At 49.3% G+C, this 13748-nt stretch overlaps 1 protein-coding gene and 1 long non-coding RNA gene across 2 annotated transcripts in view; both read right to left on the bottom strand.

Annotated features, from left to right (window-relative positions):
* The window catches only part of LOC132541911 (uncharacterized), a 307257-nt gene that overhangs the window by 174947 nt on the left and 118562 nt on the right, over positions 1–13748 (bottom strand). The window lies entirely within an intron of this gene.
* Positions 5135–10017, bottom strand: SOST (sclerostin). Its single transcript, XM_007531841.2, is given in 3 exon segments — positions 5135–7061; positions 7063–7126; positions 9760–10017. Coding segments are annotated over 3 exon segments (639 nt in total). The 5' UTR covers positions 9980–10017; the 3' UTR covers positions 5135–6706.

Genomic DNA, 13748 nt, shown 5'->3' with positions numbered 1-13748 from the left:
CCTACCCTATGACCCTGCAATTCCCCTCCTGGGGATATATCCTAAGGAACCCAACACATCCATCCAAAAAGATCTGTGTACACATATGTTCTTGGCAGCACAATTTGTAATAGCCAAAACCTGGAAACAACCCAGGTGTCCAACAACAGATGAGTGGCTGAGCACGTTGTGGTATATATACACAATGGAATACTACTCAGCTGTAAAAAATGGTGACTTCACCGTTTTCAGCCGATCTTGGATGGACCTTGAAAAAATCATGTTGAGTGAAATAAGTCAGAAACAGAAGGATGAATATGGGATGATCTCACTCTCAGGCCGAAGTTGAAAAACAAGATTAGAAAAGAAAACACAAGTCGAACCTGAAATGGAATTGGAGTATTACACCAAAGTAAAAGACTCTGGGGTGGGTGGGTGGGGAGAATACAGGTCCATGAAAAATGATGAATGACATAGTGGGGGTTGTATTGCTAAATGGGAATCTGGGGAATGTTATGCATGTAAAAAAAAAAAAAAAAAAGAAGTAGAAACGCAAAGCAGAAATTGACTGAGTTTGGAGTATGGCACCAAAGTAAGAAAGCAGAAGTATACTAGAGTTAGCAGTGAGTACCTCCCTAATACTTCCTCTCCACTTTTCCAAGCTTTGGGTCCATGATTGCTCAACAATTTGTTTGGTTTTGTATGTTAACTCTCTTTTCAGTCACCAGGTTCCAGGTGTCATCAGGATGCCGGCCAGACTTCCCTGGATTGAAGACACCACCAATGTGTCCTGGAGCTCAGCTTCCCCAGAGACCCATCCTACTAGGGAAAGAGAGAGGCAGACTGGGAGTATGGACCGACCAGTCAACGCCCATGTTCAGCAAGGAAGCAATTACAGAAGCCAGACCTTCTACCTTCTGCAACCCTCAATGACCCTGGGTCCATGCTCCCAGAGGGATAGAGAATGGGAAAGCTATCGGGGGAGGGGGTGGGATATGGAGATTGGGCGGTGGGAATTGTGTGGAGTTGTACCCCTCCTACCCTATGGTTTTGTTAATTAATCCTTTCTTAAATAAAAAATTAAAAAAAAAAAAAAAAAGAAAGAGACTAGAAACATCTGTCCTATCTGGGAAAGTGTGACATTGTAAACTCAGAAAGATGGGGCCTGTGCACGTGCATGTATAAACAGGCACACTCATGACTGCATGTGCATAACCAAAGAGCAGGGTAAAGCAAACTTTCTGGAAGGGAGTAAGCTGTCTTTCTGAGATCTAAACTTTTAAACTGATGGGAGCATTCCTACACAGGTCAGAGAAAGACGAAAGAATCTTCCTAGAAGAGATTCATTTCTAGACTCCTTTAGGTCTCTGCCACCCAAGCATGGTCGTCTCAGCTAGATGGAATCAACACACACATACCAACATGCACTTCTGTGTCTGAGATAAAGCCATGCAGGAAGTAACAGTCTGTGCATGTGTGCTCACACTTTCCTGGGTTGAGTTAGACCTTTCTTTAGGGGGAAAAAAAAAAGTTTTAATAGGACAGTAAAAAAAAAAACTGAAGGAGCTGGAGAGACAGAAGGAGAGACAAAGGGCAACCCTGCAGCATTGCTTCACCACTCATGAAGCTTCTTCCCCCTTGCGGGTGGGGCTCAGGGCCTTTAACCTGGAGTCTTGGTCATGATAATGTGTGCATTCAACTGAATATTCCACTACCCAGCCCCTAATCTTTCCTTCTACTGAAGATTAGATTTGGGAGGGGCATCCATCAGAGACATCAGAATGTCCTGCAATTATATATGAATTTCATAATATATATATGTTCTAAAAGGATTGTGTCTACTCAGTGCAGTCTTATTTAAGCCTGTCTTACACTTTATTTATTCACTTTTTTTTTTCCAGAACCAGGTTCTCACACGTGTACTTTCACTGTTCCCAGGTTGACTTTTATCAGTTTCACTACTCCCAAGCTGATTTTTTTTCATGCAGGGAGAAAGAGAAAGAAAGAGAGAGACTGCAGCACCCAAGTTTCCCCCAGTGCTGTAACACTGAACCTGGGCTATGCATGTGGCATACACCTTAGCCAGTGAACTCTGGCCCCTATTATGCACTTTAAGAATAAAGGTGTAGAGGCCTGGGTGGTGGCGCACACATTACAGTGCACAAGGATCCAGGTTCAAGCCCCTAGCTCCCACATATAAGGGGAAAGCTTACCTAGAAGTAAAATAGTGCTACAGGTGTCTCTCTCTCCCTCTATATCCTCCTTCCCTCTCAATTTCTGTTTTTATTCAAAATAAATAAATAAAGCTAAAAATATAGAAAAGAAGAAGAAAGATGGGAGTAGTGCGGGAGGCAGTGCGGTAGATGAAGTATTGAACTCTGGCCAAGCAAGAGACCCGAGCTAGATCTCTGGCATTGTGTGTGCCACAGATGCTCTGGCTCTCTCTCTCTCTCTCTCTCTCTCTCTCTCTCATAAATAGATAATTTTGAAGAATAAATATGAAAGGGCAAGGAAGAGATTCATTTGCATGGTGGGGTCCTCAATTCAGTCTCTGGCACTACATGACTGGTGCTTCAGCATCTTTTCCTTTCTCTCTCCCTCATAAAAAATTAAAATGAATTAAAAGTGGCTTAGGAGGTGGCACAATGGATAAAGCATTTGGGCCCTCAAGCTTGTGCCTTGCCAAAGTACACATGAGACAAGTTTAATCCCCAGTACACATGTAACAGAGTGATGCTCTAGTTCTATCCTTCCCCATCATAAATAAATAAATAAATAAATAGTGTTAAAATTAATTTAAAAATTAATGTATGAGGTCAGCTAGTATCTCACCTGGATTGTGTATCTGCTTTGTCGTGCCTGTGACACAGGTTTGAGCCTGGCCTTCATCATACTGGAGGAAGCTTCAGTGCTATGGTGTCCTTCCCTGTCTCTCTATTTCTATCTGGGGAAAAAGATGTCAGTTTTTAGTCGAGCTTCCCAGGTAACAACAAAAAATAAATTAACTAAAGGTGTGTATAATCTTCAGTGTAGGAGGAAGAATCATTTGGTCTTAAACATAGACAACCAAGGAACATACAAGGAGAGTCTCTGTCTCCCTCTCCCTCCCCCTCCCCTTCTCCTTCCCCCCCATACACACACACTCATCTCCCACTATAATTACAATTACCATGCTGGCTCCCAGAGCAGGGTTTAGCAGCTGTGAAAAGAGATGCCTGAAAGGTATCCAAGACAATTAGTGATGTCCTTTCACCACCACCCCCCATGTATCTTCAGGCCCTTTGCACTTGCTGCCCACTGCCCACCCCTCCTGGCAATGTTTCCCCTAGATTCTCGAGTATCTCACCTCCTCAATGCATTTAGCTGTCTGCTCAGTTGCTCATAGGTATGAGCTGGCCAACTTCACAGCCTTTCCCTCCATCAGATCACCAATTGTACCTCTCCCTACAGAGCTGTTCTTTTTATTTCTGGTGGTAGGAATTGCACCCCTCTTTTTTGATTTCTTTATTGAGGGATTAATGTTTTACATTCGACAGTAAATACAATAGTTTGTACGTGCATAACATTTCCCAGTTTTCCATATAATAATACAACCCCCACTAGGTCCTCTGTCATCCTTTTTGGACCTGTATTCTACAGAGCTGTTCATTCCTGGGCATGATACTAGCACTTCTTGACTGTCACAACCCCATGTTCAGAGTCTCAGTGGCTGGCATGCATCTGGCACTCAGAGGGATGACTGGATGATCTCCTTTCTCTTCCTCTCCATGCCCACTAGCTCTCATGCCTCTATCTTGCTGACTGTGTGAACCTGATGACAGGGTTTTGCCCTCAGGAAACTGTCAGGCAGAAGAGGCTCATGAGCTGGGCGCTGCTCTGTTTTCTTTTCCTCACCCCATCATGTACTCATGTACTCTCTTGGCCTATAGCTTCCCACTGCCAGATCTGGTCTTCTCAGTGGGCAGGCCCCAAACTCAAGCACCCCAGATGACTATGAGGAAACTGAAAATGGAGAGGTAAGTGCTTGTAAGAAAGGCAGGATTTGTTCTCCAATGCAGCCTTGCCAGATTCAGAGAGAGAGAGACAGAGAGAGAGACAGAGAGATATCATTTGGAACCCACAACCCACCTTCTTGCATTTGCCACAGGAGCTGGCAAAGCCATTATGAGGATTCAGCACTCGACACTTTCTCCTTGCCCAAATGTCTCCTCTCTCCTGCCCTCATTGGCAGAATCTGATTCTATGCCCCTACCTCCTCGCTCTTTTCCTGGCTTAGATGTTTCCATTTAGTAAACCTAGAGCCCTCCATGTGCTTGGTCCCATATTGGCTTGGCTCTACTTCACCTGCTGAATCCCCTTTGTTTGCCTTCCTCCACAGACTCTGTGGCTCCTCCATACTGTAGCCAGACTTAATGCTTAGCCAGATCCCTACAGTGCCTTTGCTTGCCTGCAGCCCCCTAGCCCTCTCCTTGCTACCAGGCTAGAAACAAATGGTTACACACTCTACAGGGCACCCCCTGCCCTGTATTCCACTTGATTGCCCAGCTAAATAATGAACTAGTTGAAGGTAAGAGTTGTATATTCCCCTTAGAGATCTTATATAAGCCAATTCAGGCAAACTGCATAGTGACATAGTGGTTGGGAGTTGAAGCATTGCTGAAAGGCTCAAAAGAGAAATGAAAAGGAACATGAACCCTAAAAAAAGAACAGGAGTTGTTGGGGGTTGAGCAGTAAGGGCAGCAAACTAAGAAGGCTAGATAATGAAGAATAGGGTTTTAGGAGCATGGAGGTGGGGAAAGCTCCTATATGCCTGGCTGAGAATCTTGAACTTTGCCCTGGGCAGGCAGAAGCTATTGAAGGATTTACAGCAGGAGTGTGACAAGAGAACAATGTTTTGGAAAGATGGTGTAGAGTGCAGGTAGCTAGAGAGCAGGCTGAAGCTGGTACAAGGACCAGGGTGGAGGAATGAGTTATAGGTTTGGAAAGGAAGGGATGAACATGGACAGGATTTTTCAAAGCAAAGATATAAGCCACGAGGTGCCATTGGGCAACCAAAAGGGCCTCCAATGTGTAAACCCTTGTGATCAAGACAGAGATGTTAATTTTGACAGAAAAGACAGTATGTGGTTGGTGAAATAAGACCACATCTTCTCCATAATGGTTCATTGTCTTTATTAACAATGCCTCTGGATTCTGAAAAACAGACTGGTATTTCACGAAGCAATATTAACATTGTCATTATCTACTGGGGGAAAAAACACTTTTGCATAAATAACTTAAGTGAGAAAATAAATATGAAATGTAACTCTTTTTAGAAACCCCTACGTTCATTCTTCTGGACAAATCTCACATAAAAGGAGTGAAAAACAAACAACAGCAACAAAAAAGCAAAAGAAAAAAGAGAAACAGCCAGCCCAACGGACTTTCACATGGCATGTGCTTCTGTTTAAAAAAGTAATAATTAAAACCTAGGCAGAAAGTGAGAAGTATCCGGAAATGATTATTTAAAAGATTTCTAGAAGGCAGTTCTTAGATGCTGCAGTTTCTCAGCATATGTACAGCACTTGTAATCTTCCCCGGTAATATTATTTTACTGTGAAATAAGCCATGACATGTAACAGCAGTCAGAAGCTACCTTCTAGGCAGAGTGTGACCATGAGTGGTGGATAGGAGATGCCTCTAAAGGGATCTGTCATCTTTGAATGGGTGGTAGCTGCTCCCTTGAGGACATCAAGCCCAGTGTCTTGGGACCTTGACCAGAAAGGTGACTGGCCCTGGGGGTGGAGGCTGTTCTTGGGGAATGGGGAGGAGGAGTTTCTATCCCTCCAGCCACCCTGGGAACTTCTCCTTCTATACCCTGATCGCTGGTGTTATTTCTGCATCTTTGGTGATGGAGGGATAGAGGTAGCCAAACCTATGGGGAAGCTGGCTGGGAAAACAGCACAGGAGTTTGTCAGGCAGAAAGACAGCTCCTCGCTCCCCGCCCCACACCTGCTTTCCATCTTTGGCTATAGAATCAGAGGATCAAAACTCTTGCTTCTTGGAGAAACCCTGGCAGGGATGCAACCCAACCTCTCCTCTCTGCCCAGCCTTGGAATCTTAGACACTAGCTTGCTTGAGATCTTTATCCTCCGCCCCCCACCCCCACGCCCCCGCTTCTGTTTCGCTAAGAGAGGAAATAGAGGTTCAGAAAGAGAAGGTGTCGTTAAAGGTCACCAGCAAGTTAGTGGCAGAGCTGGGACTAGAACACGGATGCCAGTCCCGTGTTCTCGGCCAAGCGGGCCCTAAAGGCTCTTTGCCGCGCAGAGGAGGAGGGGGTCTTTCTTTGTCCCCAGACTTTGCTTACTCCCGTTGCTCCTTCAAAACCCCCGCGGTGGTGAGAAACTTCCCCTTTGGTCTCCTCGGCTGTGAGACCGGCTAAGGCAGGGCCCGAGCGGCCGAGGCTGCGCTGCTCAGTGTCCGTGACTCCCGGCTCCCTGCCCGGCCCTGCGGGACCCTGTCTCGGCGGCCGAGGAGAGCGGGGCCTGGCGGGCACTGGCGGGCACTGGCGGGCACTGGCGGGCACCTGGGATTGGCAGGACCTCGCCGCCTGCGGGAGCCAGGCAGCTCTCAGCCCCCTGCCCTGTTGCAGACATTTACAATGAGAAACAATCGGACCCAGCGCGCAGGGGGCGGAGACCCGGGGCGCCGGGTGGGGGCGCCTGCCGGGGAGGCTGGCGAGCCGGCTCTAGTACGCGTTCTCCAGCTCCGCCTGGTTGGCTTTAGTGCCCCGGGCGCGAGGCCGCGGCTTCCGGCCTTTCTGCGGCCGCGCGGCCTCGGCGCCGAAGTCCTTGAGCTCCGACTGGTTGTGGGAGCGAGTGAGGCGCTTGCACTTGCACGAGGCCACCAGACGCACCTTGTGCGCGCGAGGCGCCGCGCCGCCCGGGCACAGCAGCTGCACCCGCTGCGCGCGGTAGCGGTCGGGGACGCAGCGGAATTCGGGCCCGCTCGGGCGCCACCACTTGCCGCGGCGGATGGCGTTGGGGAGCAGGCGCGCCGGGCCGCACTGGCCGGAGCACACCTGCTCGGTGACCGGCTTGGCTGCGGCACGGCCCGTCCGTCACGTAGCGCGTGAGGTGCAGCTCGCGGCAGCTGTATTCCGACGCGTCTGTGAAGAGAGGCTGCTGTGAGCGCCGCGCCCCGCCCGCTGCCTCCACCTCCCCCAGTTCCCGCTGGCCCACCCACCCCCCATCAATCAATCGTTTAATTCACTGAAGCCCATTTTACAGCTAGAAGCACAGAGAAGCTAAGTGACTTGCCCAAGCCCACACAGCGAGGGATCCGGTATTTGAACCGCAGCAGTTCCTTCAAATGGGCTTCAGTGAATTAATCCGCGACACATAAATTGCAGGGAACACGGCCAGGTGCCGAGTAGGGGCTGGGAGTGCTGTCTGCACTGCAGAGGGTTATTATTCCTGTCCCAGGACCCTCATCACCAGACTGAAATCACACCTGGGCCCCAGGGTCCTGGGCCCACACCCTCTGCTCTCCGGCTCCACCCAGATTTCTTCCACTAGCCACAGGCTGAGAGGGGATGGAGAAAGGACACAGGTTAATGGAAGGTAATAAATCAGGGAAGGCCTGGAGTAAAGGTGTGAGGAGTCATTAGACTTGAAAGAAGCCTAAGACAGCATGGCCAGCCCCCTCAGCACCAGACTCAGTCAGGGAAGGGCACCTGCTGGAAAGACAGAGCTGGGTCTCCAGACTGCTGGGGGCTCCACAGAGGTAGAGGCTGTGTGCCGGAGTGCCCAAGAATGGCTGAGCTGCTTTTGCTCTCTCTCTCTCTCTCTCTCTCTCTCTCTCTCTCTCTCTCTATTTGTTTATTGGATAGGAACAACCAGAAATTGAGAGGGAAGGGGGAGATAGAGAGTGGGAGAGACAGAGACACCTGCAGCTCTGCTTCATCACTTGTGAAGCTCTCCCTCTACAGGTAGGAACTGGGGCTTGAACCCCGGTCCTTGCACATTGTGATATGCATTCAACCAGGTGTGCCACCACCCAGCCCCCTGAGCTGCTTTTCAGTGGCATTCCTTCCCTACCACAGACCAGACCCTGACTGAAGACTGACAGTGCCAGCTGCCACAAGCATTTATGAAGCACCTGCTGTGTACCTGGCACTGTTAGGTACAGCTCTTGCTCTGCACAGTTTAAGCAGATGGCTGTTGATGGCTCAGGCTTATCCCTCAGTGTAGGGGGGAGGGAGAAAGTTGGGAGTTAAGACCTGGCTTGGTCCCCCGAGGACTCCTTGACGGTGTCTCCTAGTGTGGGCTTGCTTAGGTGTGTGGGAGGACTGGAAATAGCTGGCCCCATGTAAGCACCTATGCACCCCTAGGGGTCTAATGAGGACAGTTTCCCTATGACACAAAAGGTGGAAATAGTTCAAAGGCAGCCCCACACCCAGATTCTGAAGAGCCGACACAGCAGAGACAGGAGCACGGATCGCCTGCCTGTGGCTGGGCCTCTGGCTCCAGGGCTGGCTTGTTGCCCTTGCCCTTCTCCCCACGGCAGGGGTGGTTGTGGTGGCAGCCTGTTTGCCCAGGGAAGGAAGCATGTGGGGCTTTCCCAGAATAGTGCCCCAGGCCAGGCACTGCTGCTGCAGCAGGTGACTTTGTTTTGAGTTTGTGGCTCCCTCAGAAGCCAGAGATATGGACATTCTGTACCTGGGTTACTAGAGAATTTTCGCTTGAGTTCAGTGGACCCTGTAGGGGAAAGGTGGGGGTGTCAGGGAGGGATCTTGTGCCCTTTGGGCAAGGCTTCTGCTGGACTGTCCTTTGCAGAGCCTCACATTCCCAGATAGTCGTGAGAAAGGAGGGGTGGGCAGCACACTCCTCTTCTACCTGGACGGCGGCTAGAGGGCAGGGAGGCCCTCACTCTGAAGTGACATTCCAGCCGCTGCCCCAGCCCTTCCTGCCAGCTGCAGGGCCAGCTGTGCACTGTCCCCTAAGCCCCCCCAGTGCAGACCCAGCTGTGCTTTCCACAGGGGCCATGGTCTCTTTAGTCTATGGGGGTCAGGCTCCCTCCCTAGGAATGAGGCAAGGCTGGGGCTGGGGCTGGGAACTGAAGACAGAGTGTGTCACTTGTGACCACTCCCTGCAAAGAGGCTGTTCCTCCCTTCTGGGGTCTGGACTCAGGTTCCACCCAGGTTGGAGGCCAGCTTAGAGTGCCAGCTCACTGGACAGATGTGGGCAGGGGGAGCCCAGGAGGGCAGGGATTTGCTCCCACTCTTGTTCCCCAATACCCTGCACACCAGCTATCCTGGAGCTAGATCCAACTGGGCAAAATCAGCTCTTCTTGCTACATGTCTGGGGCCTTAGGTTTTGTTTTTTATTTTACCTTCATCGTGGGGATTCAGCTTTGGGGGCCTCCCTGCCATGGGGCCCTAAGAGAAAGATGCAGGCACATCCCACAGAGAGTGCCTGCCACTTAGTGAGTACTGGGGGTGAGGATGAGGGTGGGGGTGGCAGTGGAAGAGGACCCCTTGCCTTGTTCCTTCCTGGGAGAGCCAGTCACTGGACCTGGCTCCTTCTTTCAAAACGCTGCTCCTGTCCCAGCATTGTAGCAGCAGTACCTTGGGACCCTCCCCCCTCCCAGCCCCTGCACTTGGATTCCAACACTGCCTCCAGATAGAACTACCCCTCCAGTAGAGACTGGCTGCAGTTGTGGGTCTACTGCCTGTAGAACCTCCCCACGAAGCCCCCTCCTGGGCCCCCAGTGCTCACAGCTCTGTCCTCCAGCACTTACCTTTGGGCTCAAAGGGGTGGTGGGGAGGCCTGCCTCCGTTCTCAGCCCGGTTCATGGTCCTGTTGTTATCCAGCTCTGGGGGGAGCTCCGGGTACTCGCCAAGCTCAGGGATGATCTCTGTAGCGTCGTTCTTGAAAGCCTGCCACCCTTGGCCCTGCACCACGCAGAAGGCCGCGTGCACCAGCAGGCAGATGAGACACAGGGCAAGAGAGAGCTGCATGGTGCTGGCAGAGGAGGGCACACCAAAGCCTTCCAGTAGTTCAGGCTCAGGTCCCCAACCTGGACACATAGGCCTTTTTAAAGCCCCCTCGAGCTCATACCAGCCAATGAGGACAGGCTGGGGCAGGGCTGGGCCCATGCTTCCCTCAGCCCTAGGGTGAGGGAGGGTAGGGGAAGGGGTGTGCTCAAAGCAAGCCCTCCCCAGAGACTTCTCAAACACAACAAACTCCCAAATTGCTGCTGGTGCTCCCAGGTGACCCACTGTGGGTGGGGGAAGGGCCAGCACCTCCCCAGGGCAGGCTACAGTCTGCAGTCTGCAGTTTGAAGATAGCACAGCACTTAATCTGACCTCCTGGCTCCTCAGGATTTCTCCAAACAAACCTGGGACCAGCTAAACAAGGGAAACTGCAGCTCAGAGTCTTCTGTGGGGCTGAGCCCAGTGGGTCCCATTTCTCAGACAGTTTATTTCTCACTCTTTTTTTTAAATTTTATTTATTTTGCCTTTTGTTGCCCTTGTCTTTTTAATGTTGTTGTAGTTATTATTTTTATTATTGATGTCGCTGGTTGTTGGATAGGACAGAGAGAAATGGAGAGAGGAAGGGAAGACAGAGAGGGGGAGAGAAAGACAGACACCTGCAGACCTGCTTCACTGCCTGTGGAGCGACTCCCCTGCAGATGGGGAACTGGAGGCTCGAATGGGAATCCTTCTGCTGTCCTTGCACACTGAGCCACGTGCGCGTAACCCGCTATGCTACCGCCAGACTCCCAAAGTGTTTCTCACTCTTAACAAGAACTGATCCTAGGAGTGTCAGTTTGATCCTCCAGACCTGGCACACCCTTGACCTGACTCAAAAAGCCCTTCTTGGCATCCATTGGAAGGCACTGGCAAACAAGAGAGCTCTGGCCAGAGTGCCTGCCTGAGCAGCAGGCTGGGGATTCCGGCTACAAGAGCAGGGTGAACAAGCCAGCAGCCTCAAGTGATGGAGGCAAGGAGCAAACTTCAGTTGCTTGCCGATCCTACACAGAGTCAGAGGCACTTCTTGGCCAGGACACACACTGTGGCTGGCAGGCTGATGTGCCAAAGGCAGTTATTTCCCTGGCCAGGCTATAGGTAGGAGTGAAAAGCAAAAAATTCCCCCCCCCTTTTTTTTTTTTAGCAAAAGCCAAGGCCAGCATTTTTAGTGCTGACTTTTTTTTTCTTGTCTCTGAGTCCATTACATTTTTTTTTCCTGCAACTGCTTTGAGTCAAATCTGGAAAGCCCTATACCCTAGGGTGTATTCTGTGAGAGTCATCCCAGGCAAAAAAGAATTGCTACCTCAGCCCTGAAGCAGAATGAGGGGCACCAGGAGGGGAAGAGATGTGGAGGAGGGAGGTTCACACCTGAGGTGCAAGGAAAGAAAGGACCAGGAACAGCTTTCCTGGCAGAGGAATTGCTGGAGGAGGCTCGCCCTCTCCTCACCTCTTCTAACGAGGTTGGGCAGAGAAGGCTGTGGCCCTGGACCCCTTGGTATTTTCACTGTGCAGTGAATCAGTAAGACCCGCCTGCCTTGACTTGTAAGTTTCTGTGTCCATCTGCGACTGTCTGTCTGTCCCTGCTTTCCATCATCCATCACTCAACACATGAAGGCAGCTGCCCTGACAGTTTTACAAGTTAGACAGAAGCCCCCGCAGGAAGGGGTCTCTTCGATACCTACTTCCTAAGTCAGTTTCCTTCGGGGCAGATGAAAACAGCTGTGGCCATTGTTGGGGGAATTTATCATTCCCAACAGAGCTAGGGATGTTGTGAGAAGCTGGCCTTCTAAGCGCCCCCCCCCTTTGTCTGTGACCCTCTACCGCCTTTTCCCCTGCTTTGGAATGTGGGCTGTTAACACTTTCGTGACCAGACAACAGCTTCATGCCCTGGGCTTGGGAGAGGGCCCATGCTGATTCCTTGAGTTGGTGAGACTGGGACAGGAGCCCCACCTGCTGTTGGAGCTGCCGGACTAGTCAGTCGTGAACAAATGAGGCCATAGCCATCTTCAGTGGAACACTGCTGCCACCTGCTGGAAAGAGGAGGAGGTACCAGTAACTAGAGGACAAAGCTTGGGATTTTGCTTCATTGTTTTATTTGAAGTGAAGTACTGCTAAAAAAAAAAAAAAGTGGGCTTTAACCTCTATATTACCTCTATCTTATGGAATTATTCTCCAGTAATATATAACCATGCATTTCACAGAATGGATTAGAAAGACTCTAGATGGGGGGAGCGCTTCATGATGTCTCTCTCCCTGTCTCCCCTTTCAATTTTCTGCCCTATCAAATAAAGAAACCTTTAAAATGTTTTTTAAAGAACATGTTCTGACACCACCCTCTGTTTTCATTTAATGCTAATTTCATCTTCACATTTATTCATTCTGAAAACGTCACTGTTGACAGTTGGACAACACTCCCTGGAGTTAAACCCCTAGGGTTTTAGCTGACTTCTGTTGTGACTAGTTTATTTCCATTGTTTCCTTATACTAGCAAAAGATACTAAGAATATCATGTACAAAGTAGGTTCTGAGTTAATTTTTTTTGAGACCACTGTAAATTTGAATGCAAAGCCTATGTTCAAATTACCCAGTTTCTTTCACTTGAAAACTACAATATCACAAGTAGGGTTTTTAAAACTTGTTTAAATTTATTTTGAGAGTGAAAGTGAAACCAGTGCATCACTCAGCCATCAGCAGTGCCAGGGCTCAAACCTAGAGCCTCATGCATATAAGGAGTGTGGGCTACTCTCTGTGTAAACTCCCTTGCCCTCTATTATCCACACCCACGCACCTCCCACATCCTCCTTTAACCACCTCCCCATGGTTTCCACTATCATTTCCATGCTCTTCAATGTTTGTGAAGCTTCTCACCCTGCAGGTGGGGGCTGAGGGGTTTGAACCTGGGTCCTTGTGCATGGTAACATGTGCTCCACCAGGTGTACCACTGCCCAGCCCTTCATGCTATCATTTCAAAAATGTTATACAAATGGAATCCGTTAACCTTTTAGAATTGATTTTGTTCATTCCCCAAAAGTCCTTAGAAATCCCTCCAAGTTATACCAATGATTTTCTTTCCTTTTTATTGCCAAATGACATTCCACAAAGTTGTGGGGTGGTATTTAAGAAATTCAATTTAAGAATTGTTTGTTTGTTTTAATTGCACCAAAGTAAAAACCCTGTGGTGAGGGGTAGACATGCAGCTTCCTGGGCGGGTGGGGGGTAGGGGGGATGGGTGGGATGGGACACAGTCTTTTGGTGGTGGGAATGGTGTTTATGTACACTCCTAGTAAAGTGTAGTCATATAAATCACTAGAAATTCAGAATTTTAATTGCAAATGAATATTCCATGGAGTATATATCCCACAAAACTTGTATCAAGTCATCTGTCAATTTATGTTGCTTCCAGTCTTTAGCTATTGGGGATAATGCAGCTATAAATATGGGGGTGAATATGTCTCTTTTGAATTAGTGGTTTCATGTCCTTTGGATAAATGCCTAAGACTGGTATTCAGGATCATAAAGTATAAGTATTTCCATTTTTATTTTAACACTGTTGTAATTAAGGAAAAGCTGTGCCTGAATCCCTCTCAAGGCTGTGTTCCTATGGGATAATTTCTACCTAGCTGCCTTTCTATACATACACTGGTTGGTTAACTACAGATATGAGGCCTCCCACCAGGCATAGAGTTGACACAAGCTTCCCCTTCCAAAAGCTCAGGGAAGTTTTTACATTGAAATTCTTCATCCAGACACCTCCAAT

Source organism: Erinaceus europaeus, chromosome 12 (assembly GCF_950295315.1).
Source record: "Erinaceus europaeus chromosome 12, mEriEur2.1, whole genome shotgun sequence".
Classification (NCBI taxonomy): Eukaryota; Metazoa; Chordata; class Mammalia; order Eulipotyphla; family Erinaceidae; genus Erinaceus; species Erinaceus europaeus.
This window is presented reverse-complemented; position numbering and strand designations above follow the sequence as displayed.